Below are 18,501 nucleotides of genomic sequence, written 5' to 3'. Positions count from 1 at the left end.
TTTTTCCCACTTCTACAACAGATTGTTTCTCATGCTCTTAGTGGTTTCTGAAATTTAAAATATACCTTTTTTCTGTTGATCCTTAGTTGATATCATGTATACAAATATCTTCTCCAGGTTTTGGAGATTCTTTAATTTTTACTGTCCTTAAACATTTCTTTTCATGAACAGAATTTTTTCTTATTAATGTAGTCAAAGGCACCTCATTTGTCACTCTTTACTATATAGCTATCACTTGGGTGTCTGGTACCTGGGTCTCTGGTTTAAGAAAAATGGTATCTATACCCTAAGATCAACTATATTTTCTTCTAGGATTTTCCACTTGAAATTTAGGCCTTTCCATCTTCCAGAGTTGATTATCAAAAGTGATGTAAAGGTGGGGCAGTACCTTTTTCCACATGGATAACCAGTTTGTCAAACTCCATTTGTTAGACAGTGCTTTTTTACCTACTAAAATGCCATGCACTTCTTCCATTCCTGAGAATTCCATACATGCCTGAGTCTGATACAAGGCTCAGTACTGTGTTTTATAGGTCTGTTAGTTCATTCTTGTGCTGTTCCCAAGTATAGCATTAATATATACTTTGTTTAATTTTACAGTGTATAAAATATACATGAATATATGCCAGAAATGGTATGGCAAACTTTTTCTTAAAAAATTTTGGTATTTTCCCCTTAATCTTCCACATGAGTTTAAGAACTCCAAGACTGCCAGAGTGATCCACATCCAGGTTTGACCACGTGGCAGTCAGGTATAGGGCTCCAAATGACAAAAGAACATAAGGACATGAGGGAGAATGGGTACGTGTATATGTATGGTTGAGGCCCTTTGCTGTGTACCTGAAACTACCACAACATTGTTAATTGGGTATCAGTTCAGTTCAATCACTCAGCCGTGTCCAATTCTTTGCGACCCCATGAATCACAGCACTCCAGGCCTCCCTGTCCATCACCAACTCCCAGAGTTTACTCTAACTCATGTCCATTGACTCGGTGATGCCATCCAGCCATCTCACCCTCTGTTGTCCCTTTCTCCTCCTGCCACCAGTCCCTCCCAGCATCAGGGTCTTTTTCAGTGAGTCAACTCTTCTCATGAGGTGGCCAAAGTACTGGAGTTTCAGCTTTAGAATCAGTCCATCCAATGAACACCCAGGACTGATGTCTTTTAGGATGGACTGGTTGGATCTCCTTGCAGTCCAAGTGACTCTCAAGAGTCTTCTCCAACACCACAGTTCAAAAGCATCAATTCTTCGGTGCTCAGCCTTCTTCACAGTCCGACTCTCCCATCCATAAATGACAACTGGAAAAACCATAGCCTTGACTAGATGGACCTTTGTTGGCAAAGTAACATCTCTGCTTTTGAATATGCTATCTAGGTTGGTCATAACTTTTCTTCCAAGGAGTAAGCGTCTTTTAATTTCATGGCTGCAATCACCATCTGCAGTGATTTTGGAGCCCCCCAAAATAAAGTCTGACACTGTTTCCACTGTTTCCCCATCTATTTCCCATGAAGTGATGGGACCAGATGCCATGATCTTAGTTTTCTGAATGTTGAGCTTTAAGCCAACTTTTTCGCTCTCCTCTTTCACTTTCATCAAGAGGCTTTTTAGTTCCTCTTCACTTTCTGCCATAAGGGTGGTGTCATCTGCATATATGAGGTTATTGATATTTCTCCCGGCAATCTTGATTCCAGCTTGTGTTTCTTCCAGCCCAGCGTTTCTCATGATGTACTCTGCATGGAAGTTAGATAAGCAGGGTGACAATATACAGCCTTGACCTACTCCTTTTCCTGTTTGGAACCAGTCTGTTGTTCCATGTCCATTTCTAACTGTTGCTTCCTGACCTGCATATAGGTTTCTCAAGAGGCACGTCAGGTGGTCTGGTATTCCCATCTCTTGAAGAATTTTCCATAGTTTATTGAGATACACACAATCAAAGGCTTTGGCATAGTCAATAAAGCAGAAATAGATGTTTTGCTGGAACTCTCTTGCTTTTTCCACGATCCAGCGGATGTTGGCAATTTGATTTCTGGTTCCTCTGCCTTTTCTAAAACCAGCTTGAACATCAGGGAGTCCACGGTTCATTTATTGCTGAAGCCTGGCTTGGAGAATTTTGAGCATGACTTTACTAGCGTGTGAGATGAGTGCAATTGTGCAGTAGTTTGAGCATTCTTTGGCATTGCCTTTCTTTGGTATTGGAATGAAAACTAACCTTTTCCAGTCCTGTGGCCACTGCTCAGTTTTCCAAATTTGCTGGCATATTGAGTGCAGCACTTATACAGCATCATCTTTCAGGATTTGAAATAGCTCAACTGGGATTCCATCACCTCCACTAGCTTTGTTTGCAGTGATGCTTCCTAAGGCCCACTTGACTTCGCATTCCAGGATGTCTGGCTCTAGGTGAGTGATCACACCGTCATGATTATCTGGGTTGTGAAGATCATTTTTGTACAGTTTCTTGCCACTGTGCAAAAACAAGGTGTATTCTTGCCAACTCTTCTTAATATTTTCTGCTTCTGTTAGGTCCAGACCATTTCTGTCCTTTATCGAGCCCATCTTTGCATGAAATGTTCCCTTGGTATCTCAAATTTTCTTGAAGAGATCTCTAGTCTTTTCCATTCTGTTGTTTTCCTCTATTTCTTTGCATTGATTGCTGAGGAGGGCTTTCTTATCTCCTTGCTATTCTTTGGAATTCTGCATTCAAATGCTTATATCTTTCCTTTTCTCCTTTGCTTTTTGCTTCTCTTCTTTCCACAGCTATTTGTAAGGCCTCCTCAGACAGCCATTTTGCTTTTTTGCATTTCTTTTCCATGGGGATGGTCTTGATCCGTATCTCCTGTACAATGTCATGAACCTCATTCCATAGTTCATCAGTCACTCTGTCTATCAGATCTAGTCCCTTAAATCTATTTCTCACTTCCACTGTATAGTCATAAGGAATTTGATTTAGGTCATACCTGAATGGTCTAGTGGTTTTCCCTACTTTCTTCAATTTAAGTCTGAATTTGGCAATAAGGAGTTCATGATCTGAGCCACAGTCAGCTCCTGGTCTGGTTTTTGCTGACTGTATAGAGCTTCTCCATCTTTGACTGCAAAGAATATAATCAATCTGATTTTGGTGTTGACCATCTGGTGATGTCCATGTGTAGAGTCTTGTTGTGTTGTTGGAAGACGGTGTTTTCTATGACCGGTGAGTTCTCTTGGCAAAACTCTATTAGCCTTTGCCCTGCTTCATTCCTTATTCCAAGGCCAAATTTGCCTGTTACTCCAGGTGTTTCTTGACTTCCTCATTTGCATTATAGTCCCCTATAATGAAAAGGACATCTTTTTTGGGTGTTAGTTCTAAAAGGTCTTGTAGGTCTTCATAGAACCATTCAACTTCAGCTTCTTCAGCGTTACTGCTTGGGGCATAGGCTTGGATTACCATGATATTGAATGGTTTGCCTTGGAAAAGAACAGATATCATTCTGTCGTTTTTGAGATTGCATCCAAGAACTGCATTTCAGACTCTTTTGTTGACCATGATGGCTACTCCATTTGTTCTAAGGGATTCCTGCCCACAGTAGTAGACATATTGGTTACCTGAGTTAAATTTACCCATCCAGTCCATTTTAGTTCGCTGATGCCTAGAATGTCGACGTTCATTCTTGCCATCTTCTGTTTGACCGCTTCCACTTTGCCTTGATTCGTGGACCTAACATTCCAGGTTCCTATGCAATATTGCTCTTTACAGCATCAGACCTTGCTTCTATCACCAGTCACATCCACAACTGGGTACTGTTTTTGCTTTGGTTCTATCCCTTCATTCTTTCTGGAGTTATTTCTCCACTGATCTCCAGTAGCATATTGGGCACTTACTGGCCTGGGGATTTCCTCTTTCAGATTCCTGTCATTTTGCCTTTTCATACTATTCATGGGGTTCTCAAGGCAAGAATACTGAAGTGATTTGCCATCCCCTTCTGCAGTGGACCACATTCTGTCAGACCTCTCCACCATGACCTGTCTGTCTTGGGTGGCCCCACATGGCATGGCTTAGTTTCATTGAGTTAGACATGGCTGTGGTCCATGCGATCAGATTGGCTAGTTTTCTGTGATTATGAATATAAAATTTAAAATTAAGAAAAAAAACCATAAAGACAGAGAAAGGTTAGAGAAATGTTTCTCCCTCACTCACTGGAAGCTTTGAAAAGTTGCTCACAGCCTTCCTCCTTCCCTGTCCCTTGTGCTCCCCTGGGTGTCTTCATTAGGTGACCTCCCAGGGGTCCTTGGAAACCTGCCTTTCCTCGCCCCTAGTACCTCTGTGCCCTCTCCTTACTCACCGAGCTTTCTAAAGTTACACTCTTGTATTTTTCTTTTCTGGGAAATATTTCTGCTATAGAGAAAGATGTGAACATGATTGCCATGGTTTCATTTTCATTTCCTAGAAATGTGGGTTATCAACTATCATTCCCCCCCCACCCCCTCACCCCCACACACTGCCCTCACCACCACCACCCCCCACCCCCACAAGGAAGGTCTCAAGCCACAGGCTATTATATTCTCTACTGCCTCACATCCTGGGCGTCATTTCCCAGGCAGGCTAGAGGTTTACCTGTCCTTGCTCTCTACTCTGTCTGCATTTGCCTAGACAAGAACAGTTCTCTGGAGTGTTCCTGTGCTGGGGGTTGCAGGGAGCAATTCACCAGACTGCATTTTCTGCTCGTTTAGTGGAAACTTTCAGATCCTCTTTTGACGGGTAAGTGGGCAAATTCTTTGTACTTGAAGTGATGGGATGCTGGCCTTTTCCTTGGAGGCCTGAAGGGCAGAGCTGGCTGGTGGAGAGCTGAGAGTTGGTGCAGAAGACCTGGTCATCCTTCTCAGGTGGTCAAGAGAGTGAGTGACAAGGTGAGAACTGCCCAAGGTTAGGGCAATGATGATAGAAACAAGCAGAGTAACTGGATTCCAGATAGACTTGGGGAGGTCACAGGATTGTAGATGTGTAGATAAGAGAGAAAGATATTATGTGGATGACCCCATGTGCAAACAAAGGGTGGCACTGACATTACCTGGAAGGGAGAAGACTATAGACGGAAAAGGATGGGGACTTGAGTCAGGTTTGGCCTTGTTCAGTTCTTAAAGATCATCCTAGACACACAAGTGGGAGATGTTGTGTAAACAGTGGGATATATGTGAGTGAGGTTAGGGAAGACTTCAGCACCTTCAGCACAGTGGTGGTGCTGGACAACATGGGACAGGGTGAGAAAACCTAAATGGTGAATGTATGTGGAGCAGCATCAGGACTGAGCCTGTTTTAGGGGAGGCAACAATTTTTTTCTACACTTGTGAGTGTGTTGGGCTCGTCTCACAACTAAAATGACATGAGACAGATTAATATGAGGAAAAAACAAATTTAATTTTCTATATTCGGGGACTCCATAATATATAGCACACAGACATTCAGGCAATTGATGCTTATATGCCATTTGGATTTCAGGAGAAAGGTAGGCGCCTAGGACTTCAAAGGGGAAAATCAATTTTAGAAAGATGGAAAAACAAATGTTTGGTAAATGTTGGCCATGCCAGGCAGAAAGCAATGGGAAACAGAGAATACTTTGATCAAATAGGCTTTGCTAAGTTTTCCCAAGTCTACTCTACCTAGCACATACTCTGTAGGTATCTCTGGTGATAGCTCTTCTTCCTAGCTGCTGCTGCTGCTAAGTCACTTCAGTCGAATCCGACTCTGTGTGACCCCATAGACGGCAGCCCTAGAATAGGCCCTTTATCTAAATTCTTTAAGGCAGTTAAGGGGAAGGTAAAAGCTCTTCTTGAGTCTTTGGTTTCTTAACATTAGTTATTCTAGATAACCCTAATGCCAAGGAGACACAAATAGGGCAGCATATTTTGTTCCATTACAACCTAGACACACCCAATCTCAGATCTCAGCTTGTGGTGGGGAGGTGCAAACAAAACAAGTTTGGTCAGCCACAGTTTTTAAACTGCTTTAGTTTAAAAAAAATGATTTGGGGGCAAAAAAGTTTTTCCTACCCTTCTAGGTTCTTGTAGCTGGTCTAAGAATTAAATTGACATGAGATAGATCAATTGAGGAGGGGGGGAAGAATGCAAATACAATTACTATACGTAGGTAAGGGGGTGGCTCTAGAAGAATATGAGACTCAGAGGCAATCAGGCAATCAGAATGTATTCATTCTGAGCAAAGTTGGTGGGTTTAGGGGTCTAGTACGTCAAAGGTGAGGAAGACAATGCACATAGCAATGGGAAGAGCAAAAGTTTGGTAAACAAGTAGTTGTCTTGCCATATAGAGAAGTGGGACACAGAGCAGAATGGGAGCAAATAGGCCTTGGTCAATTTCCCAGCCTACTAATGCCCAGCTCCTATTGGTTTTACTTACCTCTGGCGATAGCTCCTTTCTTGGAGGAAGCCCCCTATCTAACTGCTTGTAAGCAGTTAAGGGGGAGGGAAAAAAGAAAGCTTCCTGAGTGCTCTGTTTCTGAAAAATAAACAACCTAAAATAATCCTCATACCAGAGAAACATTTTGAGGTGGTTTAATTTTGCTCCCCTACACTGGTCATTCATCTTATTTTTCTTTCACTTTGAAACAGAATGTCTTCTCATTGCTCAAAGTTCCTTCCTTTGTATCCCTTAAAAGTCACTTGTCTTTAAAACATTTAAATGCCCTGCTTCCAGGCTAAGATCCCTGCTGCTGGTGTCATCCTCTCAGTCAGCTCCTATTCTTATAATGGGGTTAGTGGGAGAAAGAAAGAGAGGAAAAGAGGCAGCTTTTCCTCTTTCCAGGAAAGAAGCTGCCTCTTTTCCTCTCCCTGAAGCAATTGCCTCAGTTGGAGGAGGGACTGAACCAGGGCAGGTGAGATTTCAACTCTATAACCATCTGAACATTGTTTATAGACTGTTTGGAATTTTGTCTACCTGATTGGGACCAGGAGACAGGATATTTTCTGAGCCATTCCTTGCCTCTGCAAACCAGGGGCAGTGTACTTTGCCTCTGAATTTCAGAGACCATATTGATGTGTGTCCCATTGTCTCCCTCGTCTGTCAGGAGGTTAGCCCACTGTGCTCACAACACCCACATTACCTCTCTTGTTCCTTTTTTATTCTTTTAATAAGAAAACAACTGAAATCCTCCACTCCTATTCCCCATCCTCAGCCTTCCCCAGACATTCAAAATCATCCCTTTGCTGGTGATTCCTGGCCCTCCCCTGCTGCCGGACCATAGCTGAAATGCACAGCTGAAAATCCCAGACAAGAAATGGTAGTCCCGTGGTTGCTGAATTTGTGGTCTGAATCAGAAGATTTAATTCTAAATAAAAGATACTTCTATGCCATTTGGAAGCAGGTGTCCAGAGTAACTTTCTTTTTAAAATTATTTCTTTTTAATTGGAGGGTAATTGCCTTACAATATTATATTGATTTCTGCCATACATCAATGTGGATCAACCATAGGTATAACGTATATACCCAATCCCTTAAGCCACCCAATCTCACCCCTCTAGACTGTCACAGAGCACCAGGTTTGAACGCCCTGCATCATACATCTAATTCCCACTGGTCATCTTTCTCACATATGGTAAAGTATATGTTTCAGTGCTACTGTCTTGATTTGTCCCACCCTCTCCTTCCCCCATCATGTCCACAAGTCTGTTATGCCTGCATCTCCACTACTGCCCTGCCAACAGGTTCATCAGTACTCTCTCGCCAGATTCCGTATATACACATTAATATACAATGTTTGTGTTTCTCTCACTTACTTCACTGTGTATTGTTATACAGGCTCTAGGTTCATTCACACATTAGAACTGACTTCTAATGAGTTCGTTTTTAAAATGAGTTCCTCTCTATGGCTGATTACTCAGCCATAAAAATGGCTGGAGGGGGTATGGAGAAGAGGGAACGCTCTTGCACTGTTGATGAGAATGTAAATGGATACAAACACTATGGAGAACAGCATGGAGATTCCTTAAAACAGTAGGAATAAAATTACCATGCATGCGTGTTGAGTTGCTTCGGTTATATTTGACTTTTTGCAACCCAATGACTGTAGCCTTCCAGGCTCCTCGGTTCATGGGAGGATCCTGGAGTGGACTGCCATGCCCTCCTCCAGGGGATCTTCCCGACCCAGGGACTGAACCTGCATCACTTATGTCTCTGCATTGGCAGGCAGTTTCTTTACCATTAGCACCACTTGAGAGGCCCCATAAACTACCATATGACCCAAAAATCCCACTACGGGGCCTATACTCTGAGAAAATCATAACTGAAAAAGACACATGTACCAATATTCATTGCAACACTATTTACAATACCTAGGACATGGAGGCAACCTAAATGTCCAACAGATGAACGAATAAAGAATTTGTGGTACACATACGCAGTGCTCGTTGTGCTTAGTAAACTCACTTCCCTCTGCAATACTCTGTGTCTGGAAATTCTTTTCCAGCCCACCCTCTCAGACTGACACAACGTTCTTCCCTTTTCTCCTGTTCCCTGCTTTTCTTACCTGAATCTGAGAGCCTAGTCTGGTCTAAAATAGAAGCCTGGCACTCAGCCTCATGGTCCACACTCCAGCCTGCCCAGTTCTGGTTGTGAAGGGATGACATTTAAGCATCTTATGGGTTAAGTGTTTGTCAAAAGGTGCCGAAACATGAAAGGAGGTGGTACGAGCAAAAGAAGCTGAATCTGGTCTCCTTCCTGGACCCTGTGAATTCCTTTGAACCCAGTCCCAAATCATGTCAGGCATTTAGTGGCCAGATTAGCCTTGAAAGTGGAGTCGAAACAGAAAAGCTTTTCAAAATGTGACTCTGAAATGCAGTCAGCAAGCAACCTTGGTGTGTCTCTTGTGGACTCTGCCTAGAGTCTACTTTGGATTCCTACTCTGTGTGGGAAGAAGGCATCTTTGCAGAGGCTCACAGACCTCTGATAGGGCCTGCTAAGAGTTCCTCCTGAAAAGCAGAAGCAGTGCTTGTGTCCAAGGACCAGCTCGACTCTGTGGGTGCCCAGTAGTGACCCTGACAAGTTGTGTCATCTCTTGTCCTTAGGAAGATTTATGTGATCTTAGTCGACCTAGGATTACCAGTCTGATTGTGAGGTGTGCATTCAGGGGCATCATGCGCCAGCCCACTGAGAAATGGCCACTCCACACCAGAGTCTATCAAATGGGGCATGAGACTTGGAGTGACCCTCAAAATAAGGACCGAACCAGCCCTGAGGAAACCTGAACAGTGTTTTTAATACTGAGGTCTTTAATACGGTGTCTGTGTGTATTCATCTGAATCTATAGCTAGTTGTCAAGTTCTTTGTGAGTTTTCATCTTTGTCTTGCAGTGTTTTCTTCCTAGAATGCCAGTCTCTCTTGTCCGCACCACCTCCTTTAAGAATGTCTCAGTTTTCCTTTTTCCATCATAACATTGATTGTCTCTATATGTTAGACAGAACATTCCCAAACCAGCGAAGGAGGGAGAGATTCGTGACTACAGATGAAAGAATCTATGCAGCACCAATGTGCAAAGAACTGAGATCTTTTCTTTTATAAAATCCTTTATCACCTACACGCTGTACAACCATTCCCAGAAACAGAACACCTTCCGTAGCTACACCTACTTATATGTTCCTGTCTACTCCATGCCCTGTCACCAGCCCTTGGGTAACAACTTCATAAAGTTTGTGTTTGACAGCTTTGCTTCATTTGTTATGTTATCACTTAACATGCCTGCCTAAACAATATTTTGTTATGTTTTCGTGAACATATACTTAAGGGTATTCTACCTTTTGAAATTGTTTATTGATTTACAATGCTGTGTTAGTTTCAGGTGTAGAGCAAAGTTAATCTGTTAATACTTTTACACATATCCACTCTTTATTAGATTTCTTTTCCCATATAGACCATTGCAGGGTATTGAGTAGCATTCCCTGTGCTCTACAATAGATCCTTATTAGTTATTTAGTGAAGTAATTTTAATTTAGCTTTGATTGACATATACTTGATTTACAATGTTTCTCCAATCTCTGCTGTACAGAAAAATGACAGTTATATACATATGGACATTCTTTTTTATATATTCTTTCCTATTATGATTTATCATAGGATATTGAATATAGTTCCCTGTGCCATATAATAGGACCTTGTTGCTTATCCATCCTTGTATAATAGTTTACATCTGCTCATCCCAAATTCCCAGTACTTCCTTCCCCTGCACCCTCCCCCTGGCAACCACAAGTCTGTTCCCTATGTTTGTGAATCTGTTTCTGTTTCATAGACAGGTTCATTTGCACCATACTTTAGGTCCCTGGAGAAGGAAATGGCAATCCACTCCAGTACTATTGCCTGGAAAATCCCAAGGACAGAGGAGCCTGGTAGGCTACAGTCCATGGGGTCGCAGAGTCGGACACAACTGAGAGACTTCACTTCACTTCACTTAGGTTCCACATGTAAGTGAAAGCTATGGTATTTGTCTCTTGTTTTCTGACTTTGCTTAGTACGGTCATCTCTATTTGCATTCATGTTGCTGCAAAAGCATTATTTTTCTCTTTTATGGCAGAGTAATGGTCCATAGATTATATATACAACATCTTCTACTCCTCTGTTGAGGGACATTTAGGTTGCTTCCAAGTCCTGGCTATTGTAAATAGTGCTGCAACGAACATTGGGGTGCATGTATCTTTTTGAATTCTGGTTTTCTCCAGATATTTGCCCAGGAGTGGGGCTGCTAGAACATCAGTTCAGTTCAGTCGCTCGGTAATGTCCGACTCTCTGCGACCCCGTGGACTACAGCACGACAGGCTTCCCTGTCTATCACCGTCTCCCGGAGCTTACTCAAACTCATGTCCGTTGAGTCGGTGATGCCATCCAACCATGGCATCCTCTGTCATCCTCTTCTTCTCCTGCCTTCAATCTTTCACAGCATCAGAGTCTTTTCAAATGAGTCAACTCTTCACATCAGGGGGCCCAAGTGTTGGAGTTTCAGTTTCAATGTCAGTCCTTCCAGTGAATACTCAGGACTGATTTCCTTGAGGATGGACTGGTTGGATCTCCTTGCAGCCCAAGGGACTCTCAAGAGTCTTCTCCAACACCACAGTTCAAAAGCATCAGCTCTTCAGTGCTCAGCCTTCTTTATGGTCCAACTCTCACATCCATACATGACTACAGGAAAAATCATAGTTTTGACTGGACAGACCTTTGTCAGCAAAGTAATGTCTCTGCTTTTTAATATGTTGGTCATAGCTTTTCTTCCAATGAGCAAGTGTCTTTTATTTTCATGGCTGCAGTCACCATCCGCAGTGATTTTGGAGCCCAAGAAAATGAAGTCTCTCACTGTTTCCATTGTTTCCCCATCTGTTTGCCATGAAGTGACGGGACTGGATGCCATGATCTTAGTTTTTTGAATGTTTAGTTTTATGCCAGTTTTTCCACTCTCCTCTTTCACTTTCATCCAGAGGCACTTTAGTTCTTCTTCAATTTCTGCCATAAGGGTGCGGTCATCTGCATATGTGAGGTTATTGTTATTTCTCCCGGCATTCTTGATTCTAGTGTGTGCTTCATCTAGCCTGTTATTTTGCATGATGTACTCTGCATATAAGTGAAATAAGCAGGGTGATAATATACAGCCATGACGTACTCCTTTCCCAGGATCATATGGTAGCTCTGTTTTTAGTTTTTTAAGGAACCTCCATACCATTCATCTTAGAGGCTGTAACAACTTACACTCACACCAACAGTATAGGAGGGTTCTCTTTTCTCCATACACTCTCCAGCATTTATTGTTTGTGGGTTTTTTGATGAGGACCATTCTGACTGGTGTGAGGTATCAACCTCATTGTAGTTTTGATCTATATTTCTCTTGTTTAGTGAAGCTGCGCATATTTTCATGTTCCTTTTACCCATCTGTATGCCTTTCTTGGAGAAATGTTTCTTTAGAAACCCTGCCAGATACTATCAAACTCTTCAAAGAAAATATAGGAAGAACACTCTTTGATATAAAAGGTATTCTACTTTTTTTTCCTATTTTTTTACTAACTTCTGTTTATATATTTTAAACTCAACATCCTGTTACTAAAACATAGTGTTTATTAACCTATGTATAACAATGGCAGAGAAGGCAATGGCAACCCACTCCAGTACTCTTGTCTGGAAAATCCCATGGATGGAGGAGCCTGGTAGGCTGCAGTCCATGGGGTCTCTAAGAGTCGGGCACGGCTGAGTGACTTCACTATCACCTTTCACTTTCATGCATTGGAGAAGGAAATGCCAACCCAATCCAGTATTCTTGCCTGGAGAATCCCAGGGGCAGAGGAGCCTGGGGGGCTGCCGTCTATGGGGTCGCACAGAGTCAGACACGACTGAAGCGACTTAGCAGCAGCAGCAGTAGCATAACAATAGATCATTCTTTTCAGTGCTGTAGAACTCAATTTATTTATCCATTCTCTGTCAACATGGAGACTGCTATTAGGAACACTTTTTATATGTCACCTGTACTTTTTTGCACACTGACTCCTCGGTACCATTTTAGGAGTGGAGATGCTGGGTCACAAAGTACATGAATGTACAATTTTGTAAAATTTATCCATACTGGCTTTTTAAAGTTTCAGAGACCCTGATACTCAGTGTTGTCAAACTTCTAAAATTTTCCAGTTGAATCGATATGCACTGTCATCTCATTGTGCACAGGTCTGCATCTGCCTCATTACTAAGGAGGCTGTGGAAGGTCCTGTGTGCTTACTGTTCACATGCGGGGTTTTTTTCTTTTCTTTTTTTGAGAAAGATCTGTTTATTTCTCTCTGCCACGTCCATACTAGATTGTCTTGCTTTTTAGTGTTTCTACCGTTTTAAAAAATATCATCTTTGCATTGATTTTTAGCCTAACACATTTGTGCAAATATCTTCTCCGTATGTCTAAAGAAATTTTTACCCCCCTTTAGCATTTCTTTTCATGAAAAGAAGCTTTTCATTTTAATGTAGTCTAAGGCACCTCATTTGGCAATCTTTTTTATATAGCTATCATCTGGGTATCTTGTTTAAGAAATTTTTTACTCTAAGATCAGTTATATTTTCTTTTAGAGTTTTCTGTTTGAAATGTCAGTCTTTACTCTCCTTCTAGAGTTGATTATCAGTAGTGATAGAAGCAGAGAATCAGTAACATTCTCCATATGGATAACCAGGATGACCAATTTTTCCAGCTCCATTACTACACAGGACTTTCTTTACTCACTGACGTGCCATATATATCTCCTATTAAACACAATTCCACACATGCTTGAGTCAAACATAAGGATCAGTGTTGTGTTCTGAGGGTCAGTTGGTTTATCTCTATGCTGGCACCGAAGTACAGAATAAAATATGCTTTGTTTATTTTCGAGATGTATAAAATATACTGAAAATACACCATACATGGTATGGAGGTTCCTCCCTTTTTTTTTTTTTCCAAAATGTGGGTTCTAAAATATCAACCACATCTTCCTGTTGTTGTTTACACACTGAGTCGTGTCTGATCCTTTGCAACCCCATGGACTGTAGCATGACAGACTCTCTGTCCTGCAGTATCTCCCAGAGTTTCCTCAAATTCTTCCTGAGAGAGACACTTAGGTTAGAGGCTTCTGGATGCCTCCCATTTGGGCCTCATTACCTAGGGACCACAGAGACTTGCTAACCCTTGTTCTTTACAGTGAGCACAGAGGCACGCTCTGATCGCATTTCCTGGTAAAAAAACAAAAGTTCTGGGAAGTGTTCCTGTGCAGCATCTGCTGTTTTCACGGAAACATTTGGATCTGCTCTCTGTCATAGGAAACCTGTTTTCTCTCTAGAGCTGGTGAGGAAGCATGCTGTATATCTGCAGTGGCCAGTTCTGGCTTTGTGCTTGAAGGACTGAGGGCAGGCATGGCTGGTAGAGAGCTGCAATTCCATCCAGAAGTTCATGCCAGCCTCTTTGGAAAACAGATAACCTTGATGTTTAAAGATGCCTTTTCTCCTTCTTCCTTTTTTAAATTGAAAACGTTGTAAGAAAATTTGGAATAAGAGAATGTTTGCTGCTTTCACCAGTGGTAAATTATGTAGTGTTTGATGCACCCTGGCGTTTTCTGATTCTAGCCTTATTACCATAGAGCTATTTAAATCTCTCTGAGTTTTGATAATTAAGAGGAATGAAAAGTAATTCTTTTCTTTGCCATTTTCTTAATCCATGCAGGCCATGACAAAATACCACAGACTGGGTTCCCTAGTGAAAATATATATATATTTCTCTTATTTTTGGAGAATTGGAAACCAAGATCAAGGCAACTATGGATTAGGTGTCTGATGAGAGCACACTTCCTAGGTGGGTGCCTTTTCCTGTAAAATCATGTGACAGAAGGGTTAAGCTAGATCTCTGAGGTCTCTTTTATGAGGCCAGTAATCCATTCATGATGGCTCCGCCTGCATGACCCAGGCAAGTGCAAGGGTCCTTTTACTCATACAATCACTTTGAGCATTAATTTCACCTGTGAAGGTATGAGACCAGCAGACATATATAAAATCTGTCTGTTGCAGTTCCATAGACTTCCCACCCTCTCTTTAGAAAACAGCATTCTTGTCTCACTTTGACATTCATTTCAATACTCTTGAACTATAATTGTATCTCTTCCTGAGTATTCATTTAACTAGCAGTAACATCTGCTCACTTCCTTCATAAGTCATTAGTTAATAAAATCCTTAACATGTATTTGGTTTATATTTGAGAATCAGGATTTTCCTTATTTTTCTAAGATTGTCCTTGCTCGATATGTAGGGTGGAGGTGGAGAGCATTCAGCACACCCCTAATGGACAGAGCGCACTGGTAATTCCTGAGACAACCTTAGGTGTATAAATATTTCTTCAATCACACTTCCTTGATATAACCATCCTTGCTCATAGTACATGATAGGAGATTCCATCAATGTAATATTAATAACTTCTTTAAATTACCTCAGTTTCAGCAGATACCCATGTTTCAAAACTGTGTTGAACTGGGCAGGGAAAATTAGAGCTCTTATTTACTTCCTCTACAACTTCTTGTTACACATTTTATATTCTACCCAGATTGGCCCATGAAGTGAGGTAAACAGATATTAAGCTCCCACTGGGCAGCTATACCACAATGACTGTGTTTGGGGTTCTTCTCCAAGACATATGGGAAACAGATTTTATAACACATGTTTGGAACATATGTCCTGGTGGTCACCACCTGGTGGACTTGTGTCTGCTTCTTGCCTCTCCCACAAGCTAGGTCCTGTCCTGATTTGCTGCAGCTTATTGGAAATGAGGTCCTTCTGGAAGCCTTCTGTGCTCACTAACGTCTTGGCCTAAGTGATTCTTCCTGTAGAATGGAAAGGTGCTGGTCTCTGTATTCACAGGTCATAACAATACAGACTGTCTGTATTAATTTCCCCTTGCTGTGTAACAAATTAATTCTATTATAGATTTGGAGGTGAGCAGTCAAAATGAATCTTAAGGAGCTACAATCAAAGTGTCAGCAGGGCCTGTTCTATCTGGAGGCTCCAGGGGATAATCCATTTTCCTGTCTACTTCAGCCTCTAGAAGTTGCCTGACATTCCTTGGCTCACTGCCTTTCCTCCATCTTCCTAGGTCTTCACTCCAACCTCTGCTCTATTATCCTATCTTCTTTTCAGCATTTGGCCCTGCCTCCATCTTGCCTGTGATTCCTGTGATTATATTTAGCCCACTTGGATAATAATAAAGCCAAGAAAACCTTTTCATCTGAGCATCATTAACTTAATTACCTTCAAAAACTGATGAATACACTAAGCCTTTATTCTTGTCCTCACATTTTTAGATGATATTTTTTACCTGCAATAATCAAACACGGACAGGTTAAGCATTAGGCTTTGTCTAGCAGTGGAATTAAAAACTAAGGTCAACTAAAAAGTGCTTTTGCTATGTAAAATAGCACACTCCCAAGTTATGGACTTCACAGTGTGGACAACTTAGGAACCATTATTCTGTCTTCCACAATGGCCTGACTCTTTGGACATATAAATTATCAGCATAGAAAACAGGCAGTGTCTTCTGCAATGGTGGAAACAAAAGCCATGAAGAGATACTACTCAGCCATAAAAGAAGAATGAACAAATGCAATTTGCAGCAACATAGATGGGCCTAGATATTACCAGAAGAAGTGAACTAAGTCAGAAAGAGAAAAGTGAATATCATATGACATCACTTATACATGGAATCTAAAATATGATACAAATGAACTTATTTACAAAACAGTAACAAACTCACAGACAGAGAAAACAAAATTAGGCTTACCAAAGGCGGAAGAGGGGAGAGGCATAAATAGGAAGTTTGCAATTAGCTGACACAAACTGTTAATTTCTGTTGTTGTTCAGTCGCTAAGTTGTGTTCAACTCTTTGCGACCCCATGGACTGTAGCCCCCCAGGCTCCTCTGCCCATGGGATTTTCCTGGCAAGAATTCTGGAGTGGGTTGCCATTTACTCCTCTAGGAGTTCTTCCTGACTCAGGGATAGAACCCATGCCTCCTGTGCCTCCTGAATTGGCAGAGAGATTCTTCACAACTGAGCCACCTATAAATCCATATATGTGTAACTGGATCACTTTGTTGTACGCCAGAAACTAACACAATGTTATAAATCAACTATACTTCAATAAAATAAGTCATCAGAGAAAATAAGTTAACTGTAGACACAGGAGTCTGCCTGAGAGATGGGACTGGTCTGTTAAGACCAGCGTGTTTTCTCAGCTGACTCTGTGTCTGTTCTGTTGCTTCATTCACCTTATCTCCTCATTCTCTCTTCCTTTCCACAGATTATTCAGTTAACTGGCATGCATCTACTCCTCTTAAACTTCATTTTAAAAAATGATTTTGGGCAACTGACCTCAGAGTTACCGTCTTTCTACAAAACATTAGTCAGTGAAGTTGGGGGGATCCTCCCTCAGGAAAGCCTTAAACGTATTCAAACAGACTTTGAGAAGGGGCAGCCAATAGAGGCGGCTGATGAAATTCAGAGAGCACTTCAGAGCGCTGAGAATGCTACCCTGAATGTGGCTGTGATTGGGCAATCTGGTTCTGGCAAGTCCAGTTTCATCAATGTCTTGCAAGGAATTGGTCATGAACAGGCTGGATCTGCTTCTGTTGGAGTTGTGCCAACCACCACAAAGAAAACTCCCTATCCACATCTGAAGTGTCCCAACATGACCTTCTGGGACCTGCCTGGAACTGGGACCCCCGAATCCAATCCAGACCCTTATCAAGAAGTAGTGGGAGATGATAACTATGACTTTTTCATCATTATTTCTTCCTCACGGTTTAGCGCAAACGATACTTTCCTGGCCCAGAAGATTCAGGAGAAGGGAAAAAAATTCTACTTTGTTAGAACCAAGGTGGATAGTGATTTATATAATGAAAAGAAAAGCAAACCCAGATCTTTCAAAAAGGAGACAGTCCTTCAGCAGATCCGAGACAACTGCCTGGTCAAACTCAGCAAAATTGTATCTGAGCCGACTGTCTTCCTGGTGTCCAACTTTAAGCCAAAGAAGTTTGATTTTCCAAAACTGCAGGAGACACTGCTGCAGGATCTCCCTGCTGAAAAGCGCTACATCCCTCTCCTCTTGTGCCCAAATTTGTCTGAGTCTTTCATTGAGATGAAGAGAGCTATGATCAAGGAGAAGGTCTGGCTGAAAGCCATCAGGGCAGCCATTTTGGCCTTCATCCCCTTGACGCCTTTCTTCTGTGGCTTTAATTTGTCTGAACAGAAGAGTCAGTTGAAACATTATCAGAGCGATTTTGGTTTGGATGAGGAGTCGGTCAGTCAGATTGCCCAGAACCTGGGCATATCTGAGCAAGAGATCTACAGCCTCATGAAGTCCGCAGATTTCAACTCACTTGTGAAGGATGACAGTATAATACCAATGTCAAGAAGTGTGCTGAGTTCATTTGCTCAGTTACTGGACTCCCCCAGTCTTCTATTTTCCAGTTTTACAAAGTCTACTTTCTACATCTGAAATTCATCGATACAGTGGCGGAAGATGCTAAAAGAGTCTTGGCTAAGATTGAGGAGATGAAGCCTGATAGGATGGAGTAGAGATGGGTGGAGTTGCCTATGTGAATAACAAGTGAACCTCACATGTTGTGTTCTCCGAGTGGGTCAGGATCTTCTACATACCACCAAGGCCAATGCTTCCCAATTGGAAAATATTTTCTCTCTGTTTGAGTAAGGCCATTGTCCACATTGATACTTTACTGCTCTACAAGTGAATTTGACCATAGCCTGTTTACTGCACTCTCTGAGATGTTTTCCTCTAATCATGATAGAAATGTACCATGTACCTTTCATTAATCTTCCAGTGTTATGAAATAGTTTTCTTTTGCATGATTTATTCAGATAACAAAATGTTGGCAACAATGAGGATGACTGTTATCCATTGGATTTTTATGAATTATGATCCCCTGTTATCATTATCATCATTAGGACATTATTATCTCAATGTCTTCCTCATGAAA

At 41.7% G+C, this 18,501-nt stretch overlaps 1 protein-coding gene across 1 annotated transcript; it reads left to right on the top strand.

Moving 5' to 3' along the window:
• Positions 1–4,782: 4,782 nt before the first annotated feature.
• Positions 4,783–18,215, top strand: LOC138441219 (interferon-gamma-inducible GTPase 10-like). Its single transcript, XM_069591872.1, is given in 3 exon segments — positions 4,783–4,883; positions 16,806–17,901; positions 17,904–18,215. Coding segments are annotated over 2 exon segments (1,257 nt in total). The 5' UTR covers positions 4,783–4,883; positions 16,806–16,823; the 3' UTR covers positions 18,083–18,215.
• The last annotated feature ends 286 nt before the right edge of the window (positions 18,216–18,501 follow it).

The sequence above is a fragment of the Ovis canadensis genome, chromosome 5, assembly GCF_042477335.2.
Source record: "Ovis canadensis isolate MfBH-ARS-UI-01 breed Bighorn chromosome 5, ARS-UI_OviCan_v2, whole genome shotgun sequence".
Classification (NCBI taxonomy): Eukaryota; Metazoa; Chordata; class Mammalia; order Artiodactyla; family Bovidae; genus Ovis; species Ovis canadensis.
Note: the sequence above shows the minus strand (reverse complement) of the source record. Positions and strands in the feature narration are given on the sequence as shown.